At 40.2% G+C, this 17,818-nt stretch overlaps 2 protein-coding genes across 2 annotated transcripts in view; both read left to right on the top strand.

Moving 5' to 3' along the window:
- The window catches only part of nab1b (NGFI-A binding protein 1b (EGR1 binding protein 1)), an 18,155-nt gene extending 10,392 nt beyond the window's left edge, over positions 1–7,763 (top strand). Inside the window, exons 6-8 of the mRNA XM_035677710.1 lie at positions 1,307–1,469; positions 4,400–4,546; positions 4,765–7,763. Of these exons, the coding sequence (XP_035533603.1) occupies positions 1,307–1,469; positions 4,400–4,546; positions 4,765–4,841 (387 nt within the window). The 3' untranslated portion in view covers positions 4,842–7,763. The remainder of the gene's footprint in view (positions 1–1,306; positions 1,470–4,399; positions 4,547–4,764) is intronic.
- A 4,498-nt stretch (positions 7,764–12,261) lies between these two features.
- Positions 12,262–17,818, top strand: part of LOC118339893 (glutaminase kidney isoform, mitochondrial-like) — a 24,203-nt gene continuing 18,646 nt past the window's right edge. The window contains exon 1 of the mRNA XM_035677706.1: positions 12,262–12,660. Coding sequence (XP_035533599.1) covers positions 12,398–12,660 — 263 coding nt within the window. The 5' untranslated portion in view covers positions 12,262–12,397. The remainder of the gene's footprint in view (positions 12,661–17,818) is intronic.

Raw genomic sequence — 17,818 nt, 5'->3', positions numbered from 1 at the left:
TCTTTTAAGATAAGATAAGATAAGATAAGATATTCCTTTATTTGTCCCACAATGGGGAAATTCCGAATTTTGAAGTATGTATAAGCATGCTCAAGGGCCACTTACTACATTTGGATTGCTCATTGCCTATTTTTCCTTTTGTCAAACGACTACAGCAAAGATCGATAATTAAAGCAACACACAACATTTTGTCTTCTTTCTTTCTGATATTATGGGATGGGAAGGTTGAAAACAACAGTATCAGGTATAAAACCCGACACGCAGAGTCACTCTAACGCTCAAACGGATCAGCTGTCAGGTTCTCACCAGCAGATGTTTTTGGCAGCAGGATCCAGTTTGATCCCAGTAATGGTCTTTATTGGTTTCTGCTGCTGTGGCTTGTTCCTAATTAGAGCCGGAGTGTGGGAGGAGAGCTTTATGATAACTAATTACGCAGGAAACATGTTCATGTGAAGTGCTTGTGGAAGACACATGATTCGTGTGTGAAGGTGTCTGGCCTCCATGTATTTGCCTGTTCGGGCTCTATCAGTTGTCTGTGTGGCTGCAGTTACACTTGTCATTTTGATGTGATTTCTCAGAAATCGCATTCAGAAGAAGAAGAGATTTCATGGCTGCATTCACACCGCAGGCCCTCTGAGCCGCCGCTCATATCAGACGTTTCACTGTGAGGATGTAAAGCATGTCCCATAATAATCTGAGCTGACAGTGACGTGCAGACTGACAATAAGCAGATATAACTGCTGTTTTTATTCCTGCACTTTTCCATGAATCTGAGGTGTCAACTGTTTGTCAGTTTTTGCTTCATTCGTCCTCCATGTTAATGCTCAACGACTGCCTGAAGGTGGAATTGTAACGTAAGTGATCACAGAGTCACGTTTAACGAGCCAAAATGTGAAGAAGAACAGGAAGCTAACAGCAAACCACCACATTTGTGAAACTAATGTGAAAGAATTTGAACATATCAACATTTTAACAATTATACATACTGCTTGGCTACTGTTAGTTCTAATGCAGAGACTACAGGGTGCAGGAACTCGTTTCACTATCAGAAATCTGGGAGAGCTGCACAATTATTATATTTATCCCCATTGTAGTTAACAAAGGCGTAAATGCTCTGCTCTATGGGCCTCCGTGGCTGATTCAGAGGTCTGTGTGTCATAACATCCTAAAAAAGAGGTTGATCTAGAAAAGTCACATCAGTGTCTTACATCCAGTTTAATTTTAAAGATCATGTCGTTTTCTGCTGTTTCTTGACTTCATATATTTGCTCCTGTAATTCTTCCTACAATCTGTTTGTGTCTATCAGATGCAGCTGGAGCGTCTGCTGGCCAGGCAGATGGAGATCCTGCAGGACGCCGCCGTCCAGGAACGACTCCAGGCTCTGGACTGGAGGATTCCCCCCGCCGCCTTAAAGTACCTCAACGACGCCCAGAACACCAACGGAGCTGACGCCACCAGGGACCACCAAGGTAGGGCATCATCGACATTTCACAGACAAAATGGCTGCAATTAAAAAAAAACTGAAACACAAAAGACATCAACAGAGACTGGTGGAAGGCTAAGCGCTTAACTAGAACTTTTTTAATCTGTTTTTATAGCTCCAATCTGAGTAAGAATATTTGATGTAACTCGACGACACAGAAATCCTAAATTTGAAGCATAAATCTCACCTTTGTTTGGCTTGTTCAGGTTTAGTTTGAGCATCGTTTTTTTTTTGCCAAATTCTGGTTTGCCAAGTTGTAATTGGCTCACTGCTGCCCCTAATGTCCAATCAGGAGGAAACACCGAGCTGTGGCTTGCATTGTTGGCTGTTAAGCTCAACAGAAACAATCAGAGCCTAATATGACTTGATCTTTCTTGCAGGTTAATTTGAAGAGATTTATTTCATGTCATAAATGCCACAGGATGTGTACGTCGCTGTGTGGATGGAAACAACACCTATGGGTGCGGATTTTCCGCACCCGGTTGTGGCAGCTGTCACTTTTTTTTAAGCTTTGACTTCTCAAACACAAGGGGAGGAGGAAGAAAGAAAAAAAAAGATGCATCATTATTCAGGATCTTACTTCTCCTCAGGGCCTCGTCTCATTTTCATCCCTTTCCTTCCTCACCCACTCCCGACAGCTCATTATATCGCTGTTCCCACAAATCCCACAATGCACCTGTAATTATCACTCCCACGCCTGTTTACCTCCAGCCAGTTGCCTGGAGGGGGGCGTCTCTCTCTCTCTCTTTCTCTGTCAACCTCTCTCTACCTCTCGCTCTCCTCCCCCTCTTCTCTGCTTTTCTTCCTCTTTTTCTTCCTCTTGTCCCTTTTCTTTTTTCCTCTCTGTCACTTGTCATTTATTTCCTTCTCCTTCATGTCCTCTTCCATTTCTTAAGCTCTCTCTGCTATACCACTGCCTTTATTTCATCCTTTCTTTTCCTATATATACTGTATGTCTTCTCTTTTTATATTCTCTCTTTCTAGACACTAAAACAGCTCAACTAGACAAGTTAAATTGACTCAGTATCACCACAAAGTTGCCAAAACCTGCTTGAGATTGAATATCCATGTATTTTGCCAGAAATGAATAACATAGAGCCAGAATGTTTTATTTATTCACCACCACATTTCAGTATATTTTTCAACAATGAATCAATTAATTTAAAAGAAAGTTTTGGCAACTGGTAACTACTTTGATAATAGATTTTGTCATATGTGACATTAAACTGAATATATTATATACATCACCTTGAGATGTCAGACATTATAAGTGGCATTTTTCTGTATTTTATATCTAGGGCTGTGCGATATGATGTATCATCATATTGTCACATGACCCCTGAAATCTGACTGGCCACCCCAATATCCTTACTTCTTCCACCCCACACTCCCGTCTTCCCCAAGTCTCCCCTGTGCAGACGTGCCCACTCTAGGTTAATCCCATGTCGTTTTTGGGCAAAAACATGTTGTTGTTTTTTGCATGTGGTATATAGGTGTTGTTTTTGCCTAGCATATTTGAATATTTCTGCATACTGGGTTCCATAAACAGTGTTGGAATTGTATAAATTGGGAATGGGGACCAGAAAGCCAAGACACATACTTCATGCCACTACTGCATAAGTTTGTGCCCCTCTTGTGCCCCCTCCAGTCAAAGAAGTCTGGAAACGCGCCTGCAGACAGGTCCCCACAACTCAAACACCACTAGCCTCTTTTACCAGTGTACTGAAAACAAACTCCAGACACTGTCAAAGGGTTTTACATGCAGCACACCATATGGCAGAAAGTTGAAGATGGAGAAGAAGCTGCCGTTGCAACTTACTTGACAGAAAATGTGCTTGTTATCTGGATCTAAACTGACCTAAATGTAACAATAAAAATAATGAGTTAAGAAAGTAATCAGCAGATTAATCAATAATGAAATTAGTAATTGGCTGCAGCCCTAAAGTTGGGGTGCAGTGTTCAGAGATTGAAGACAATCCAAAGAAACTGTTTCAAAATATGGACAATATGGAAGCATCATATCCTGTTTTCAGAAACTTGGTTTTGAGAAAGCTACAGTTACTATGCTAGCTGAAGCTCTCTGATACTGTGGCACTTAAACACCTTATCCAGGTTACCGTCTGCCATGTACGCAGGTGCCTCATCAACTCTAGTTGCATAGCAGTCTGGAAAACAACAATATGATGATCAACAACTGAATTGACGGATTGAAATGAAAGTGATAGAAAAAGTCAGTAGTGCGAAGGAGAAACTTGAGTGTCACTCTCATCTAACATTGTTGGCGAAAAGCCAGAAACCAAAGTGGGTTCATCGTTCACCGCTGAGGTAACTCAGCTGATACAGAAAAGGCATGAAGTGGCTGTGATATTGAGGAGTCAAATACTCACCTGCACGCAAATGAATAGAAAGCTAAATAATGTTTTAATCACATAGATTTATAAGTTGTAGTAACATATAGGATACTAGTGTGCATGTGAACTTAATCTGTAAAATGAAGTATTAACTGCATGTCAATATTAAGCATAGAGCAGTCTAGTGATGCAGAAAATACAGTAAAACCTTCCTTTCTCTTTATTTCTTTCTGGCTTTCTCTCAAAGGAAATTAAAGGCAAACACAAGGGCTCAGGAGTTTAACTTACATAAACACAGGTTTTGTTACCACTGGGAATACTGAACATGTAGAACAAAGCTAGTGTTAGAAAAACATCTGGGCTGATGTTTGCCTTTATCTAACTGGATTGACTTAAGTCTAATTCTGATTAATGATAAATACAGCTTGATTGAATGTTTACTTATCATTGATTGGTAAATACTACACAGTAGCAAGAGCTGATCCTGAGGTGAGTTAAGAAGTTCTGAGCAAAATGAAAATAATCCTGTTTGTTTTTTGTGTTTCTGTCAATATCTGTCCTCCAGATGAACGACCAATCAACTTGCGGGTGGTTAGTCAGACCATGCAGGAAGGCGACCTCCCACTTGGCAAGCAGCTAGCCAATGAACTGAAGCGCCATCACAACCACAACAACAACAACAACACAGACGAGACCAAAACACCAGCAACAGGTTAGTGATGTTGAGGCTGCTATTCAGGGCTCACAGTGGGCAAGTAGGTAGAGGGTTTAGGCCTTGCTCGAAGACACATTAGGCAAGAGTTTGGGTACATAAAATCTGTATTAAATTTGCTCTACAGTTACTAATTTGTGAGCTTCTACAAGGATTTATGCTGCATTATAAACCTCTTTGCTGATGATTCTGTCCTTTATCTTCGTCTTCAACTTTAGAAAACGGGACATCGCAGAGAGTGTCCAGCAACACAGACAAGAAGACGATCAAGTCAGAGCCAGAAGACTCCACATAGTGCCTCCTGCCTCGCTCTACCACCCTCCTTTACCCCTTGTACCCACCCTCAATTCATTCTACTCACACTTGACAGTATGCAGTTATTACCCGTCAATACATAGATACTAAGCAAGCACAGCCACAGTAGAGCCTTAACAACCAATGTTGCCTCATGAATAGCATTTATTTTTCTTTGATTTTGTGTTTTGTTTTGTTTTTTTGTTTAAAAGGTATTTGCCAAAGCACCTAGAGAGCATGTGGAGAAGCCCTTCTGTGCTCCACAGGTCTTTGTCTGTTGATTAACTGTACACGTTAGATAATGTAATTTAAGAGCGATCTGTTGCAGACATTTGTATACTATTTACCTCTGCCTGGGTGGTATTTTTGTTGCTTTCTTTGGACAGCCAGTTTACAGGCTGTGGTGCCGGGTTGAGTCTTAACTCAAATGTAGATTCAGAGATGAAACAGAAACAAAATGTCCAAACTGTGGCACGTTCAGCATCTTTTATATGACTACCATATTCAATCTTTGATGGCCTCCTTTACTCACTTGTACCTTAAAGCTGCAGATGCTGCCAGTATTGAGTCTAAAATTTCAAATTCCAAAATATTTCAAGTATCCAGTGTTTCTCGCAAAGAGAAATCGCAGGTTTTTAACTACAGTAGTGGTGGTGCTTCTTTCGGAGTGGTAAATCCCCCACTTTGGTCCAGACAGAAATATCTTGATAAATATTAGATGGATTGCCATGAAATTTGGTAAGGACATTCATGCACCTCAGAGGATAAATCCTAAAGACTTTGGTGGTCCTCTGATATTTGATTTAACGCCATCTGCAGAGTCAGAGTGAAATATCTTGACATCATGAAGTCAAAACTTAATTATCCAGTACTTTGTTTTATCACCAAATACCTGCAGAACTAATGATATTCCCATCAGCCACAGCTGTACATATTGTATGGTGCTAATTAATTATTAGCTTAGATGGTGACCATGGCAAACACTACTAGCTAAACATTAGCTTGCAGCGTGTCTGTAGACTTGTAGTCTTGGATAGGAATATCTGGTATGTGGAATTAATCACTATTACTCTAAAAGTACATTATTAATGCGTCCACAATAGATTCAAACACAGCGCATCAACACATAGTGTTTGATGTTGATGTTTACTGATTTTGAGATGGCTGGTATCCAAACATTCACTGTCCATTTTCATTACCAACAATACAAGGCAACTAGAACTAAATAAGAAGATCTTAAAACTTACCAGCAAAAGCCAAAGATTTAGCAGCATTTGGCTGGCTGCTTATTGTCATTTCCCTGGCCGTCACCCCAGATCTTCTGAGCTCCATCATTCTCCCAAATCCAACTTAGGTGTCTGCATTTGTACTGTAACTCAAAACAAAGGTGTAAAAGTACTGTAGGGAGATTGAGTTAGGATTCAGCCCGGGTTAGTTTTTTTGTCGTTCACTTAAAATGGGAAAACAGGAGAGGTGGAATTAATCCTTCCTTCCTCGCTCTTGTCTTGTGTATATTTATCGGAGGTAATATAAGAAGAGGATGTATAGCATGTTGTGGAATAACAGCAGGGGACTTCTGTCATTTGTCTTGGCAGGAGTGCTGGGCTGGCATGCCGGAGGCCAAGTTAATTGGTTCATTTCACTTTGTAATTTAGCAAAACACTGCTGTTGAACCGAAACCACGCATCTGCAAACAGGGAGTGTTTCAGGAATAAAGCCTGTGTATTTTTTAGATCCAACCAGCTTTCAGCAGGCCCCACAGATCGTTAAAATCACTCAACATGTAAACTTTCAACTGAAAGAATCTAATATTAAAGATTGCAGGTATGTGGTTTTTCAACAACAGCAGCAAAAAGCAAAATTCCTGTTTATTGCTGTTCTTCGTGGAGCAGCAGCCTGGGGTCTGTAAATAGTACCAAGATAACAAATAGTGCTAGCCTAATCTCTCAACCAGGGTTTTCCTTTGTCAAGTGTAACTTTGCTGTAGATTTTTGGTGTCAATACAGTGTTTATGTATGTAGAGCAAAAACAAAAAAAAGAAAACTTAAGTGTCATTGAGGAAAAAATACAACAGTGTGAAAGTGTCTGGTATATAAAAACATGCTTTACATGATGATAATGTTGATTAGCCTTAGCTCTTAACAGTGTTTAATCCACCTGTGATGGCCATCAGTGCATATTTCAAAGATGTGTTTTTGCTGTTTAGAGGTAATTACATAACAACTAAGTGTTCACTGTGTTTTTATGTGTTTGCCACACTGTGTAAATACGTCTGTTTGGTCCAAAATGATAATAATGTCCATACAATTTGGTCTAACTCTCCTTTCCCCCCTTACTCCCTGCATATAGTTTAGTCTCACTCAGCGTAATGACAGACCAATGCAATATTTATGTAAGTAATAAGTCTATTTGCATACTATATGGATCCATAGTTTTGTCATGTGCTCAGTAACTGTATGTCTGTCAAGGTGGGAATTCACCTGCAACTTGGCAAATGTTTGTGTTGTCTTACTTTTAGTGTGCAAAGATGTGTTCTTTTCATGAAATTCCATGAGGTTGTTTTGTTTCAAGCAGCCACTGTGGCAAGAAACTATCATTTGGAGTCGTGATCTGTTGTAAAAATCTTGTTTACTAAAGCTAAATTAGCTAGTGAATTCTGGGAGATAAGGCCATCGTGGTTCGGGGACAAAAACAATCTTTTGTTTCCAGCCTGATTGCCTCAAACACTGGCCTAGTTAGCGTGACTGTACGATGTTTCAGAGAATAGCGCATGTCTGACCTGCCGTCTCACTGACCACTGTTCTCCTCACTGTTTATTGTAAAGTGATAGATTAGGCTTCACCTAGTTATGCACCTGTTTTTTAAACACTAATATATTTTATTTGTTATACAGCACATAAACATTAAACTTTATTTTTTTGAACTCTATTGTGAGGTGCGTTCTGTGATCAATGTCATCTGGATCCAGCTTAAACCTTGGGTATGTGTGTTGCCGTGGTAATAGGACTGTTGACTAATATAGCCCAGTCAACAATGGATTTTCGAGGCTGATACCTGGACAGAAGACCTATCACATAAAATCTTTTAGGTGTGGTTATTAAATCATTTATAATTCATTGATCAACATCTGTACGGAATGGGACATTTTAGAGTTTATCAGCTTGTTGGTGCTTTATGTTAGTAATAGAGAAATAGCTTTAAATGTATCTTTGACATTTCAGCATTTTAGCCAGTTTGACCTCTTTAATAATAATAATTATAACTAATAAAGACGATTTATATTTAGGCAAAGAACACCAGACAGATGTTTTGAAGTCATTGCTGAAGTCAGATTATCGAGTACAGTGCTTAAAGGGGCAGAAAAGGTCTTTATAGTGCTGTGATAATAGCTTGTAGTCTTTTGTAACACTATAATGTAGTGATAATAATGTTTTGGTAAATTATATATCAGTTTCCCACTACTGGGAGGAGCTGGTGGAGTTTCTGTGTCTTGCTCATAAAACTGAGTGGATCCCAGCTGGAAAATCTGAGGCACAGTCATCCAGCAACAACCGTGAAGGTGCCTTTGAGCAAGGCAGGGAAGCCCCAGTGTTTTCCCAGCACGAACAGTAAAAGTGCCTGGTAATCCAAGCGGATGGAGGACATTTCAGCTTCCTTTAAAGGAGCTTCTCTGTTTGTTTGTTTTCTTCTTCTTTTCTCTCTCCTCAGATGAATCCCTGTGCAGGCCATTTGCATCAGCGTCACATCAACACATTGTGAAACTGGCTGGTGACTCACTCTGACGCAGGTCCTTTTCACATACCTCCCATCATCCTCCCTCTCTCCACTCCCTCCATCCCTCTCTCGCCCCCCCTCTCTCACACACACACGTAGACAGATTTTCTCTGGAGAAAAGCTCAGCTCATGAACACCCATGCTTGTTGCTGTTCACAGTGGCAGCCCTGCTCGGCGCTCAAATGGCCACCCCTCCCCTCCCTGTCCTCCTCCTCCAGTGCAAGTCACTGATGATGATGTGTTGCCGTGGCAACGGCTGGAGGTGGGCGGCTCCACGGGCGGTGGGCGGAAGCCAGCCGCTAAGCAGCGTGGGAGGGATCTGCCGAGCGCACCCATCACCCTCATTTTGAAAGGAGCAGGAAGCTGACTGCTTTTGAGAAGGTGTGGGTGTTGGTGAATTATCGCCTCTCCTCCCTGCAGCTTCGTTAGGGATCGACTTGTTTGTCTCCCTTCCTTCCTTCCTTTGTTTTCTGGTTTACTGCTGCATGCAGCAAAAATGCAGCGGCTCATGGGGGATTTCTGCACAAAATCTGAGAGCTGCTGTTAGTTTGAATGAGTGGCAGCTCTCACGCTTTTATTTCTTTTTTACATGTTGCACCCAAAGACAGAAACAAAAGGACAAAATAATTGAAACGGTTAACTTCAGGGTCAAATAAAAATCTATAGAAACACTGACAGACAGCTTTGTTTGACATGTTTGTACATGTTGGTCAAATGTAACATTTGAAGCATTGAAGTTATTTTTTATATTGCACATTGAATCCAACTGTGTTATATTTTTAGAAGCAATGGTGGAGAAAAGGTTTTGCTTATAAATCAGAATCAGAATCACTTATATTAGCCAGGTATGTGCACACATACAAGGAATTTGACTCTGGTTTCTCTCAATGTACATGTACAGTGCACACAGAATAAGCATAAATAAACAAGCTCAACAATAATAGATACTTTTATGCTACTATGTACTTTGATATATCTTTTCACTAATAAAAGCAAGACTGAACGACCTTCCTGATATCAAACTAAATCAAAACATACATTTCTCTGTTTTTTGACAGCGTTATTGAGGTCCAGCACTGGTATTGGGCGGTAAGGTCATTGTAAAGGTGCTGGATGGGGTACAGATCAATACGTTGTGTAGGCCAGTAAAGTTCTTCCACACCAAACTGGAAAAAAACAGTCCTTAATGGACATGAAATATCATGTTGAAACAGGAACAGCTCTGTCCATAATGTTTCAAATATCACTGTAGAATCAACAATTTCCTTAAAAACGGTCCAAAACAGCGGCGTGCATTGGCTCTAAAGAAAGGTCCCATCACTTTAAAGGACCAGTGTGGATGATTTAGTACCAACTAGCAGCTAACTGAACACCGCTCGCGTCTGTATTTGACGACCTTGGAATGAGACAGACTGTGTGGGAGAAACTATGGAAACTCCCTATTTAAAGTCAGTGTTTGGTTTGTCCATTCTGAGCAACTGTGGAAACATTGTTCAACATGGCGGACTCAATGGAAGGTGACCTGTGGCGATTCTGGTGATCATACACTAATCTATGAATATTATATTCCATTCCTGCCAATAGATCCTCCTCAATGTTACACACTGTACCTTTGGAGACTCAATGTTACACACTGTACCTTTGAGAGGTTCATGGGGTTGAGATCTATTCAATCTAGAGTACATTTGAAGGTCAGGACTCGGAAACCGGCAAAAAGGGATTTTTTAAAAATAAAAATATAGATTCCTGTAAAATAACAACCTACAGGAAAACTTTGTTGGAATTCCCCTTTAATTCTAGACCTCATTACAAGGAAACATGTTTGTGTTTCTTCCAGTGAATTTTGTCCAAATTCATGAATGTTTCATGTTGCAAGTGAGACGTTAGTAAACACGATTTACGTGTTTTATCCTACTTGGAGCTCCAGGTGGATGGAGTTTACGGAGATTCAGATAAAGTCAGATAAAAGTTGGCAGCCACGGAAAAGTAAACTGAAGCAACTTACAAAATACTTTCCAGTGAGTAATCGCTTTTGAAGGTCATTATTTTACACCGGGTGTTAAACTCCACCCACACAGACTGCAAAGGAGGTCAAAACAAATATTTAAAATGCTGTCTGACTCAGGTTCAGTACAGTAAGTTCACATATTAAACCTTCAAGATTGAATCTGTTTTATTAGCCCACATAAAAGGAAACAGAACTGACTTTGCCATACATTTTAATTAAGAAATGGTTATAATTGAGTCAGTGTAAATCTTAGAATTGTGCACACGGTGTCCAGAAATACAACAAAGCTTCATGCACGTAATAAAACAAATAGAGCGTAAAAATGTGCATCCAACTCTAAACCTTTACCTAATAACTAATAAGATTGTTTTTAGAGTCTATTATTGGATTGTCAGTGTGTTGCTTTTGCCTGTGGACTAAAATCACTTCCAGCCAGGAGATGGTGCTGTAACTATTTTAAAGACAGAGACGCCATCTGCTGAGGAAAACTGCAGGCTGATTATGTGCAGTACCAAAATACTTCAAATGGTGTCACACCAAGACAAGACATTACAATATGGTAGGACTTACTCCTGTATATCACTCAGATATCAGACATATAATAAGGACCTGAAGTGCATCTGGCTCTTAATGATTAACTTATTAAATACAATGTTGAAATACAGAAAAACTGTCTTTATACATTTTTAAGTTTTCAGTCAAACTGAATATGGAACTAATTCACTTTTCTTCTTTAAAAAAACTTAAACAGAATTTTTCATTTTCATTATTTGTGTGAGAATTTGCAATTTAAAATATGAAATTATATATATGTTATTATTATTAATATATCACATGTATTAAATTATGAAATACAGATTTGTTTTCAAACTTAAAGATTTAAGTTTTTCTGAAGAAGAAAAGTAAATTATCATTAATATTGGTTAATTTCAGGTTTGACTTAAAACTCAAGAATTATGTTAGAGATAAACTATAAATATTAATTTGGCTCAGTTAATATTTTACCTGATTCTGTCAAATTATACTTTATAATAATACACATAATTCTATATATATTTTAACATTTTTAATCATCTTTCCTTAAAATGTTTCTCTGTTTGCATCCTAGTTGCTTTATTCCCTGACCTTATATTCCATGTTACTGTGACACTGATTATATGTGTCTGTTTGTGTTGTTTGTGTTTACTGTCTACAATGTTTACGCTGCCATCTTGGCCAGGAGATTTTAATCTTAATTAGTCTTTTACCTGGTTAAATAAGGGATATATATTAAGGGGGTGTTTATTGTAATAGCCCCTAAACATTTGTATATTAGATTATTTTCTATCCACTATAATAGTGTAGTTATTAACTGGAACTCAGTCAGTAGTGATCTGTCCTATACTACAGTTTCTGACTGTCTCATTTAAACTGGTATTAAGTGGGAAACTCATTTTAAATACTTTAAAAGTAAGTATTAATCCATAATCGCTTTAAAATGTTCACTAAGTGACGAAAGTGATGGAGATAAACACAAAATCACGACCCACAGCAGCTCAACACAGTAGGCGAGACCGCTCCGATGATTGACAGCCCTCTTGGCCAATCAGGTGCAGGTATGTGATCTCATGGTCCAATCAGAACTCTTGCAGCGTGAAGGGTAGGTTGCGTCCCGGTTGTTGAGTCACCGGGAAAACCGTTACTCGACCGGAGGAAGCAACCGACACTCTCATCGGTAACCGCGCACATTTACCGTAGTTAAACACCATCCAGATACTCTTCTCGACGGGGTTGAAATGTTACATTTTCGGTCAACGGTAGCGCTCAAGGAGTTATTTCAGACCCAGCTGAAGCGTCCGTTGGCGGGTAGAGTCGGTGTTAAACCTGCAGCCTCCGCCTGCTTCAGCACCGCTCGTCTGGATGGGAGGTCGCCGGGCAGAGGGGGGGCTTTCTCCGGGTGGAGAGCCCCGCTGCACCCCGCCAGAAGGCCCGGCGTGAGAGGCTTTTGCTCCAAAGGTGACAACCAGAATGAATCCTCCAAGGACTCTGCGACAGAGAAGTGAGTAACGTTACGGTAGCCGGTAGCTCCTCTCCAGACCGAAGTCCATAGAGAAAAGTGGCGATTTATTGTAGCGATAATCAGCGATGGACGGCTGTGATGACACCTGGAAACCGTTCCTTAAAGTTCATTTTTTATTGGAATAAGTCTGTATTTACAGACAGAATGAAAGCCGAATTAAATAGTAGCTCTTAATACTACATTATGACTGAAATGTCTTAATTGGTGTTGCATTTTCTACGTTTATAATCAAGATCTATGTTAAGTTGTATATCTTTAAACGCAGTTCGGCATTGAGGGTCTACAAGCGCAGCACGCAGAGGGGCTAACTAGCCAGCCAGCTAGAGTAGTTAAGGCTATATTATAGTATTATAGTGTGGGTTTAAGTGTTAGTTGGGGGGGGGGTGCAGCCAGGAAGCAACCGGTGACAATTGGTCATTAAACCGGGGGGGGGTTGTGAAATTAAGCGGCCTCAAAGTACCATATGTCCGAAAATAGGAAGCCATGTATTGTGCCATCCAGTCAGTGCTCGTGACCAGCAGCATGCAGAAGCTACAGCTTTCCTCCCCAGCAGCACAACAGTGTTGATGCACTGAGGCCATTAAGCTGCAACCTGGCTCTTCCAGCCTTTTGAAACGAACATTATAACCACAGAACGGTAGCATTTTAACACAGCAGACAGACTTCAATGTCCCTGAAGGTCAGGCATCACTGGATGTAGGAATGTAAGTTGGTTGTATTCTTATAGACTCTTTTTCACAGCAGCCATTGTGATATGAAAATAGGATAGCTGCAGGTGTTACCAATGATACTAATTAGGATTACATCCCATTAGTGTATCAGATTAATGTTAAATCACAGAAGCTGCAGTTGTTTGATATAAAGTAAAATGTGCTTCTAACGGCTCCAGTAGTCTTATAATATTTGCACTATTTATAGTTAATTTCCCCACTTTAAGTAAAGTTTAGTCTTTAAGTTTAGTGTGTAAATTTTCTGTCCAACTTGAACAACAATAGTGTATATACCTAATTTATAGTTTTATACTTCTAATATAACAATATTAGCACATTTGTTACTGTGATATTTTCTTAGCCTCAGTCTTGTGTTTTCTCTAGGCGTGGTCTGTCCAGACCATTTACGCATCGCTTGCATACTGAGTCGAGTTATTTGGCTGTAGAGTCCAGCCCTCTGGCTTGTCCTCCTACTGTGCTAACCCGACTGTTCTACCACAGCTGGGTCCAGTTGAAGCATACATCGTACTGAGTGGCAAGTTTTTACTTGTGCTTTTTTAAATGTAAATGCAATATAAGTAATATAAATAAAAAAGTAGTTTATAGCTTGCGTAATTCTTACAGGAACACATACACACCAAAACAACTTAACAGGCCGAGCTAATTGACTCTTATTGAGCGCGTCCGCTACAGATATCAACGACACATTTAGTAATTAATGAACTTGCAAGCAAGGCCTACAGAGAAAGTCTAAGACGGATTATATAGTTAGATGTTATATTTGTAGGCGTGATGTTTTTTCTTCTTTTAAGGGAAGTTTTATTTGTTTTTTCAGAGGGGATTGAGGTCAGAATTTCACGCATATATCCAGGTAAGAAATGCTACCAACCTCATACATAAACAATTATTATCATTAATCATATAAAACAAGTATATTATTAATGAAATACGATAAATGGAAATTAATATTATTAGAATCATTTAATAGTTTTATTATACAGTTTAAATGATATACATTAAATATATTCAACCTATCACCTACTGAGCGACCACCGACTTAAATAATCTTGATGTCATTTATTTTTAAATGTTAACTTCATTTATATTTAATGAATAACCCAAATCAATGTGTGCGTAGGGTACAAACCATCTCAATACCAACAACAATCAATACAGATTGATTTCAATTGGGCTACTAAATATAGTTAATATTCGTATACTTCAGTTACTGGTGTTTCACCTGCTATCTCATACATTTCACAATATATTATAAGTTCATTTATATTCTTATTCAATGCTGCTGTTAAAAATATCATACTGGACCTTAAAATAGAGATCATAAGACCCAAATTTCTGCATCGATTATTTATCTATTTGATAATTATATGCATTTTTTTATTTAATGCAATTATTCTCATATAGATAACAATCAAATTCAATAATTATATTCAGTATCTACATCTTATGCGTGGACTCACACTAAACCTCCACAATATTTACGGAAAAATGAGTCAGATAAGGAATCTAGATTCGTGTTTTTATCTGTTTTTTTTTTACAGTTGGCGTGCTCGTTAGTTTCAATTCACTATTTTAACCGTCATATCACGTTAACGTCAACGTCCCCCCCGCCCTACGCTGGTGAGCGTCTTCCGCCAAGATGGTTGTCGGTGCTTTCCCTCCTCGCCCCAAGCTCCTCTAACCTCGGCAGTGTGGCAGATGATGCCAAGCCCTGTGCGCAAACGAATAAAAGCGGGAGCCCGGAGAAAGCGACTTCTTCAAGACTTATCTGTCCTGCGCCGCACAGCGTAAGTAACCGAGTTTAATGCCCGCATGCGCTAGATTTCAGTGTCAGACGCCGCCGGTCGGTGGATGAAGCGAGCACGACTGCAACGAGCAATGGGATTGTAGTTCTCAATCCGCTCAGCAATCGTGTTTTTTTTTCTTTCACCGGGTTCCCTGGTCGACCAATAGCAGCCGGGGACGAGGGCGGGTCTTGTTTGTCATTGAGCAGGTTGTAGCTGTTGCTGGTCAACAGAATGCGCAGATCACCATTTTGCCCTTTATCTGCCCTTTCTGCCCCTTGTCCATCTATCTCAGAAATAAATTACCATCATTTTATCTATTTTAATTATATTTCTAAAATATTATATGTTTTTCTCCAGCGACGTGTGCTCTGTGTTTTAGAGTATAAAAGCTGTTAAATTGGAGTTTAAGCTACTTGATTCATTTTTTACTGATTGCGAATTTGTTAGGATTTATGGGCGTACTGCCTAGTTACAATAAATGTTTAACTTTACACACAAAGCCTTTAACAAAGATAGGGCGCACACAGTACGAGCTTAAATACATAGTCAAATAAATGAGACTCTTTTATAGTCTTTTTAGTGCAATGAAAGATCATAGCCTTTATTTTAATAAGATTACAATTCTAGTTTTAGATTATTCTAAACAGAAATATCTTCACTCAATTACAACTTGGACAAATATACCATTGACAGTTATTTTTTTAATTAAGACAAAAGTAAGAGTAAACACATGGAACTCAACGGCCTTCTTCAAGAGGTCCTTACTTCACTTAGAAGGTAGCTAGGTATACGTGGATATAGCATCTATCTCACAGATGTATCATGATTTAAAAACTTGTTATAGCTCTGCTCAATATCAGGATTTGCAAATGTGAACTAACACATCTAGACATTCTAACATTCCAGTACCTAACATGTTCACCGTATGCACCTCTGTGTTCAATCATAGTTTACCACCTGAAAAAATTCTTTGGGGGGGAGAGAGATACTGACCAGATGCCGAATCACTGGGCATTTCGGTGGCTTCCACCCATTAAAACTCGCCGTGAACGAGGAGAGCGGCTGCGGAAGTGGGCGCAGAGGTTGTTGGAGACGGCTGTCGTCTACTCTCGTGGGTGGAGATGTATTTCCGATACTTAGGAGTAACAGCAAGAAGGGCCGCGAAACCTCGTGCTGCCGAATATATAGAAGAACGGAGCTCGAGGCGAACACTCCAACTACACAAGCTAGACCAGACTCAGCTATATAAGCAAATTGGCTATACACCCATCGGGCGGGCCTGTAAAATGGCAATTTTACAGCTTCTATAGTACAGGAGCTATCTTGTATCGTCGAGACCGATGGCTCCAGTTGAGAGATAGGTCACCAGGCACTGGTGCTCCTTATTCTCCCTCTTCCCAGCTCCAAATCGTGATGAAAGCAGGTTATCTTTGCTATTTTTAATAGTAAGCTGGCCCCTGTGTTGTTATGTTCTGTTGCTTTATATCGAAGATGCAGTAACTGCTTGTTTTAAGCTATTTCTCGGTATGTAAGTAGAACGGCCTTGATTAAACAATAAGATAGATGATCTCTCTAGCTTAGATGTTTCGGTCCGAATCCGCTCTGCTTCTACTGGTTAACTGGGTGGGTAGAGTGTTGTAACTTATAAGCGCATTGACTAGATCGCTCGCTCTGTAGCTTCTTGTCTACTGACATACAAGCTCACAAACTCTGAATCAAATAAATCAGTCTGTCTTCTCATGAGCTACTGAACGCGCGAGGGGGTGTCTATGATTAATTTATATGGTATGTCTATGGTTGGCTCTTCGAGTTTCATCCATATTGGATAATGAGTCTGTAGAAGAAAGTACTCTAGAAAACATCCATCCAACGCAGCGATTAATCTCCCAGCCCATCTTGCGGGAAAGGGCCGCTCGGGCACTTAAAAAAAAAGCGGGCTCACACCGGCAAATCCGGGCTGACTGGTCAAAACGTTAACTATATTGTTACGTAAGTCACGTAAATAAACAACCAGCACCAAACACCACAAACAGTGGACGGGAGCATCACCCTCCGCTGAAACAGCATCTACCCCCCAAGGGGGATCCGGGACCTTTCCGCCACCTGGTTGGTCTCACTCCTTACATCCTCCCTACCCTCTTTCATTGTCCTCCAGTGTTCTTGTCCGGGCTAGCATTTATGCTCCTTAACCTCTGCCTCCTTCCTGCTCCCCTTCGCTTGTGGCTCCGGGGGCATCCCAAGCCTATGAGGGCTGCTGCCTCCAAGGGGGCGGCTCTTGAGTCCTCCTCCGCACCGGGCAAGCCTTAAACAAATCAGGTCCTTGTCCTTCAGGCCTCCTTGGTGATCGCAGAGAGGCCGCGGCGCTGCAAGCTCTCTTTCAATCCTCGTTGACTTTCAGGGCTTAAGCTTTTTCAGCGTCACTCAAAGCTCATCAAGACCCCTGTTGACTCCTCAATCGGTGTTTTGTTGCTCCTTTTTGTTCGTCCGCTCAAATGTGCGTTTCTTATACAAGAGCCAAGTCCCATAAACTTTATGAGACATGATGAACCATATAATGATTGGGGGCAAGCGGACAAAAATAAAAAACGGTGGGTCACTCAATGGGTTATTTTGTGTCTGCCC

Source organism: Morone saxatilis, unplaced genomic scaffold, assembly GCF_004916995.1.
Source record: "Morone saxatilis isolate NCDOM2014 unplaced genomic scaffold, NCSU_SB_2.0 Contig6, whole genome shotgun sequence".
In the NCBI taxonomy this organism is placed as follows: domain Eukaryota; kingdom Metazoa; phylum Chordata; class Actinopteri; family Moronidae; genus Morone; species Morone saxatilis.
This window is presented reverse-complemented; position numbering and strand designations above follow the sequence as displayed.